At 38.7% G+C, this 6,605-nt stretch overlaps 1 protein-coding gene across 4 annotated transcripts in view; it reads left to right on the top strand.

The window, feature by feature from the left end:
• Positions 1–5,968, top strand: part of LOC106525884 (LIM and calponin homology domains-containing protein 1) — a gene marked incomplete at its 3' end in the record, with an annotated part of 76,040 nt that extends 70,072 nt beyond the window's left edge. For 2 of the 4 annotated variants that reach the window (XM_014020262.1, XM_014020263.1), the window contains 2 exon segments: positions 5,489–5,615; positions 5,811–5,968. In XM_014020262.1, the coding sequence (XP_013875716.1) occupies positions 5,489–5,615; positions 5,811–5,968 (285 nt within the window). 4 annotated transcript variants of the gene reach the window in all.
• Positions 5,969–6,605: the final 637 nt, after the last annotated feature.

The following is a 6,605-nucleotide window of genomic DNA, read 5'->3' as shown; positions in this document are numbered from 1 at the left end:
TGCCTTTTGGTGCCTGTAAAACTTATAGTTTATGAAATATTAATGTTTAATGAATTATAATGGCAGTCAATGGAGCCTTGTATTGGTCCATTACTGCCCCATGCTGTACTCAACTTGGTACTGCACCATAGTTTAATATTTCAACTCAGTAGTTCAGTGTTTACAGTACTAATATGATTGTATTTTGATGTTTTATTATAATATTGTCTTAATACTGCTCTGTTGTTGTAATATTATGCATTTTTGTGTCAATAATTATATTGGCAATGTGGCCTCTTTCTGCACACATACAAACCAACCCCTGCCACTATCTTCTGCCACAGGTCTAATGGTCTATGTCATGGACTTTCATGTGGGAGATCAGGGTTCAAAACCCAGCTAATGCAACTTTAACAAAAAATGTCTTCAAATTCCATATTGTCACACAAATACCTTAATTACAAACACCTGCTGACGTGACTGGCACAAGCTGGTATAGTAAACACATTTGAACTTGGTCAAAGTTCATTCTGCAAGTCCATTACTGCAGGCAAAGCCATGCTACATGGCAATGCACACTTGTTTTTACATCGTAAAAACCCATGTCTACTTGTTGTTGTTATTATTATTATTGTTATTAACAAAGGAAATTATGGTGTTAAAAAGGTTAACTAACACCACAAAGTATCAATACACTATATATTCCAGAGTATAACTTTAACACTCAGAGTTAAAATCTAACTTTGTAGTGTTGCATTAACACTGCTCAGTACTTAGTAGAAAAGTATAATGGAGTCACTCTTCACACACCAGGAAGTACCTCTCACTCATGGTGTTGATTTTTGGCCAATAACATAAATTTAAACTTGAACCACTTGATCAAACTGAACAAGAAAACTAACCAGAACAACAAATTTTTACTCTCGTGAACATCTTTAATAGTCATAAACATGAAAACAAATCATTTCTACAAGATTACCCAGCATTCCTTGCTGAGAAAATACTGGTCTGTCTGACAGGAGGTGGAAGAGGGCGGGGCTTTTCAGAACTTCTTTCAACACTGCATGGTGTCGTATTAACAGTGGGCGGAGCTTATTTAACACTGTCCAGTGTTGAGACAACACTGAGGAAATCAACACTGTGAATTAACACCCACACTGGAGGTCAGTTTACTCAGAAAGTGTTCAAATAACACTAGGGGGTGTTAAATTAACACCCAAAAGTTTAACACTGAAATTTTAACGCTCCTGTTTTTGCTGTGTTAGATCTGATTAACTTCTAAGAGCGTCATTAATATTTGTTAGGGGTTTATGTGGTATTTTACTATCAGGCAAACAAAACAGACACAAAAATACAGGCATGATCACCCGTCTTTCATGGCGTCAAATGATAATTATTTGAATGGGAATGACATTTAGCGTCAACGTGGTGTGTGTTTGGTGTGTTAATGCATGCACTTAAACAGTAAAAGGATGGTTTTGTGTTTTTATTGTCCTTGCATTGTAAAAAAGGTAACACAACAAAATTCAAAGGAGCTATCTAAAAGACACCTCCACCTCTTTCACATCCACTCCCCTCACCCAAACCTTTTTGTGTACTTTGAAGTACAAATGAAACGCACACTGTCCTGGTTGAACACACACGCATCCAAACAGACAAAAACACTACGAACATGTGACCCGCCCTCAGGATGTAAGGAAATGAGGCCCTCTTCCGTCCCTGACCCTGAGCAGATTGTGACTGAAGTCTGGCCCTCTCGCTGCTGGCACTTGGCCAGTTTCCCTCTCCCATCTGGGCACTCTGGGAGTTTGCACTGCAATAATAAGCCTCCCACAAAGTAACTGTTCATCACATGGTGACGAAACAAAGTGTTGAAGTGAGATTCGGGTTTGACTTTGTGACTCTACGTTGTTTTKGCGTCCGGGCCGCTCTGAAGAGATCTAAAAGCATGCAATGCTTCGTTTGATTTATGTCCTCAAAAAAAAAAAAAAAAAAAACCAAGGCTCCACGTTCAAGGATCTGCCAGAGGAATGCTGTCTGATTATATAGGAGGATACCAGGCAGCGAAACGCTTCAGTTTCCTTTGCTTTCCGCAGTACTCCAGCTCGCTCGTCCTCGGAAGAGCTCCTCCGGTGCTCGTCGGCTCTGTCGCCGAACGCCTTCGACGCAGCCGGGGGGCGCTCGGCCGCCGCGAAGCCGAAGGATACGGAAGGCGCAGGTGCAGATGGAGAAGATCAAAAGGCCCGTCGAGTGCTGACCTCGCCCCGATCCACTCAGAGTCCATCAGACTTCCTTCCTGTGCCCTCTGCCATGGCAGCGAGTGATGCAGGCCAACACAGAGAGGCTGTGAATGAAGATGACCCAGAGGAGGAGGAGGATCCCTGTTCGGACTGCAGCCTTCCTGCAACGTGAGCTCAGTCCTGCAACTCCGTTAGATTTCATCAGAGTCTGATGCTTTGAGCTTGAACTCTTTGATTTGCCTTTAGAATCTGATCTATTTTAAAGTGATTACTCTCTATCTGCATGTGAAATAAACCTGCATCGCTTTCAAACAGATGTGTAAACACCTGAATATTTGCATGACTTTATATTCATGAACACAGATTGTAAGTTCTGTATTAAAGTTACACATATCGTACACGGTTTGCATGCAAAACCTGAAAAGAACATGTTCCCATTCTYTTGCTTTTTTTCTCAAACATACACCCAGAACGCTGCCTTTTGGTTTCTTCAAATAACTCCAGCGCTAAACTGAATTTGACCCATTTTTTTAACCCAGATCTACTTTATAAATCTTGCAGAATGGATAGATTTTTTTTAAAAGCCAACTACTAAAGTAATCCTGCAGTGATGTTGGCTTTTATGAAGTCAGATTTTCTTGCAGATTATTTTTAATGCATACCATGTTGTCACAGAAAGCAATCTATCTGGTTTTCCTTTTTTTTTTTGAGAGTGTCCTCTTCATCTGTCCACATTTCTTCCCATGTGGGACACAACCACAGATTCTCCCACCCAAACAGAGGCAACTCTTTTAAAAAGAAACGGTGAAAACCTCCATGGTTGAAGACAAACAGAAAGGGAACTACATCTTTGATGTTCCGATGCTAATACAACATGCATGTGCTTAAATAACGGCCATTTATCAGTTTTTTGTTAAGATTGCTGCCAAATGCGCCTCTTTGTATGCTGGTTGTGTTTTTGGTTTGCAGTAAAGCTCTGCTCAGGCTGTGGTTTAGAGAAGACTGCCCCCTTGTGTCTTGTTTGGGGGGTCTGTCACTGATCCCAGAGCCTGATGAGTACAGCCGTGCAGACCACGTTATATTTTACTGACAATTTAACACTCTGTGTTTTAGATATTTGCATGGGTTAATGTGTGTTCATGTATTTGTGTGTTACTGTATGTTGTCTTCGTGTGTTTTGTGTCTGCAGCCACACAGATTGTGTGTCAGATGATCCGCAGTAAGTTTTCTTTTCAGAGCAAAAGCTCAGTTTCATGTCAGTGAGCCGTTTAAAGTGGACACATCGWGCTAAATCCACCTTTTTAGTCGTTAAACACATTTTTTTGTGAACATGGATTTTCTAGGAGAGCAGAAAAGTTTTATTTAGTCTCTACCCCTTTTATATAGACCCCAACTGAATGATTTAAATGAGAAAAAGAAGGATTTCAAAAAAATGTATCCTTTTAATCGGTCTGTTGGTAGACTGATGAGAACGATCAATCAAATCTGTTTCTTTTCATGCACATACAGCTTTTTCACTATTTTTACACATTAACTGCAGATAGCATTGGGCTATAGGGCGCCAAGTGTAAAATGAAATGATTAAAAAAAATCACTAAGAAATTTTTCATTATTTAGCTCACTGCTCTTACATTTAGCTAATTGTCTCCCTTCCAATAAACATCTACAATGGCTGCTGCTAGCCACCGCTAGCTGCTGCTAATGCTGCTGGAGATTATATTTAATATTTAAATTCAAACTGTGTTCATAAAAACCAATATGGGTGGTACCTGTGGTCCAGCAGTTTGAAGTACAGCTCAGACACAGGCCATAACTTAAAGTTTGATGTCTTGTAGGGAAGATTTAGCTGCATTAGAGGCTAGCCGTTGCTATTGTCTCAGGATGATGACATCATAACATGAGCAGAGAACCAACAGCGACGGCTGCGTTCCATTCCAAAATACYTCARTTTACCTTCAACATTTAAGGTTTAACTTTTACATTTAGATTTAAACATTTGATATCTTAACATTTAAATTTAACATGTAGCAAAAATTAGCGAAATGGAAGAACAGTGAGCTAAATAACATTATGTAAGTGGAAAATTAACACTCAAAGTGAGTTAAATAATGAAAAATACGTTAGTGAACTTTTTTAACATTTCATTTTAWATGTGGCGACCAAGTTGGGAAACTAATTAAAAAGGTTTTATGTCATTAAGATGTCATGTTTCTCCAAAAAATATAAAAGCTTATAAAACCACGGAACAAAATACAAATATTTTTAGTAATTGTGGTTATTTATCTAATGTTGGTTTGCTCTTTAGTTGTATTTTTCCATTAAGTTTTAGTTGGGAAAAATAGCGCTGCCGTTTAAGAAGTGCATACAGAATATGAACTTTAAAAACTAATTTTGTTTAGCTTCATCTATATTCATCAAATATTGTAAATATAAACTGTTTCGGTTGCAACCAGTGTTTAAAACCAATGAATTGTTCTCCATTCCACTCCATCTGTGCCTCTGCCAGCTGCATATGGTCATCTTTTTTTTATTTTGGCTGTTGAGGGTTGATAAAAAAAAGTCGAAGGGCTCTTTTAAAAGMTTTCTAGCTTTGTAAGGCGGATTTAAGACAGGTTTGCTATTTTGTCTTTAACCTTTAACAAGTTTGTTAAAGGCTGCAACAAACTTGAACAYAATCCTATTTTTACAGCCATACCCTAGTATTTTGTACCTGCGCAGTATATTGTATTGTCACATGTTGTATTTTCTTTTGAAATTTAATATTTAAATGCGAYGAGAAATAGAGGATTTGCAAAAATAAATTAGTTTTTCAATTTTAAMATTGTATTAAATCATATGCAATGAACTATACGTGGCACAGAAATTGAGGAACTTTGTGTTTGGTAGATACGGTAATTTATCTGTAACAAAGCTTCTTGGCAATATAGTGGGCACCTGATTGGCAGCACCTGTGGGGACCAGAAGCTCAGAAAAAGCGACAGCAAAATAAGCTCTTTGGCAGAGAAGATATGGCAGATTTTTCATGTGTTCAACCCACAAACTCAGCTCTACTGCTCATCCCACAAATACATGTTCCTTACAAATGTGGCAYCGTTTAAAAGAGAAGAGGCTTTCCAACGGTATAAGATTTATTGCCAAGGTTTGTTACAACAAAGAAATAATCTACCAAACACAAATGTCCCAACATTTTGTGCTGAGTTTAGTTATATTGGGTCACTCTGTGTTTTTAATAAATCCTGTTCTCTGCCTGTCTCGTGTCATAAATTCAGGAGTTTGAGCATGATCGACATGCATGATGAAGAAGAGGCCATCCTGCGGCCACACAGTCATGTGCGCCATGAGCTCATGCACAACCAGTACAACAGAATGAAAGAGGAGGACAATCACTGGCAGGACGTAAGGGTTTGGAAGTTTCTTAACCGTGTTGCTGTTTTACTTGCAGGTTGGCACACCTGTTTCTTCTGCCTGCAGCTTGTTGCACAAGTTTGATCCTCCTTTAACAGTGTCAGGACCACAGCAGTTCTGCAGATTCCTCAGCAGCCGAGCTAACTTTACCTGAAACCTCTTTTTTCCTTTCTTTTCTGCTGTTAGGACCTGGCCCGATGGAAAAGCCGGAGGAGGAGCATCTCTCAGGATCTGRTTAAAAAAGAGGAGGAGAGGAAGCTGATGGAGCGTCTAATATCAGGAGACAGCTGTACCTCTCAGAGGAGGAGAAGCATCAAGACGTACAGAGAGATTGTGGAGGACAAGTAGGTGACRACACTGATGAGATAATGATGAGTCATCAAGTTGTGGTCAAAGAAGCAGAATTCTTTATAAACCCCATACGCGAAGCAGGGGGTCATGTTTTAGTATTTTATTTATTTATTTATTTATTTATTTATTTTTCCAGTGATTTTTGGTCAACCGTAGCAATGAAACAGCTTTACCGATCAACATGAAATTTGTTAGGAATTTAGATGTGTCTGACCTACACTGCACCAGTCAACGGTTTTACAATAGATCCTGTATTTGAGGAGGGGGCTTCATCTGAAAAGGGGGTGTCTGCACATACAAAATTGCTTATAACTAAAAAAAACTATTCAACATAGGAGATTCAGAATTTTGTTGTTGTTTAGCTCTGATAAAGGCCTTTCCATCGGGCCCACCAATGAGCCTCCCCACCCACGCCCATTCAAAAAGTGGGTGTCTGAACATTTTAAAAGAAAAGGTTTTTTTTAGTAAGATGTTTTGAAATTTACATAAAATGCACTTTTTTGGCTTCATCTTTGGAAAGAGAAACAAAATGTTGGGATATTTTATGTGCACATTACCATATTTATTCAAGTATAATACATAAAATTTAATCCATAAAATCATCCATAAAGTTTGTGGGTAGTACTATAC

The sequence above is a fragment of the Austrofundulus limnaeus genome, unplaced genomic scaffold (assembly GCF_001266775.1).
Source record: "Austrofundulus limnaeus strain Quisiro unplaced genomic scaffold, Austrofundulus_limnaeus-1.0 Scaffold246, whole genome shotgun sequence".
Lineage (NCBI taxonomy): Eukaryota > Metazoa > Chordata > Actinopteri > Cyprinodontiformes > Rivulidae > Austrofundulus > Austrofundulus limnaeus.
Note: the sequence above shows the minus strand (reverse complement) of the source record. Positions and strands in the feature narration are given on the sequence as shown.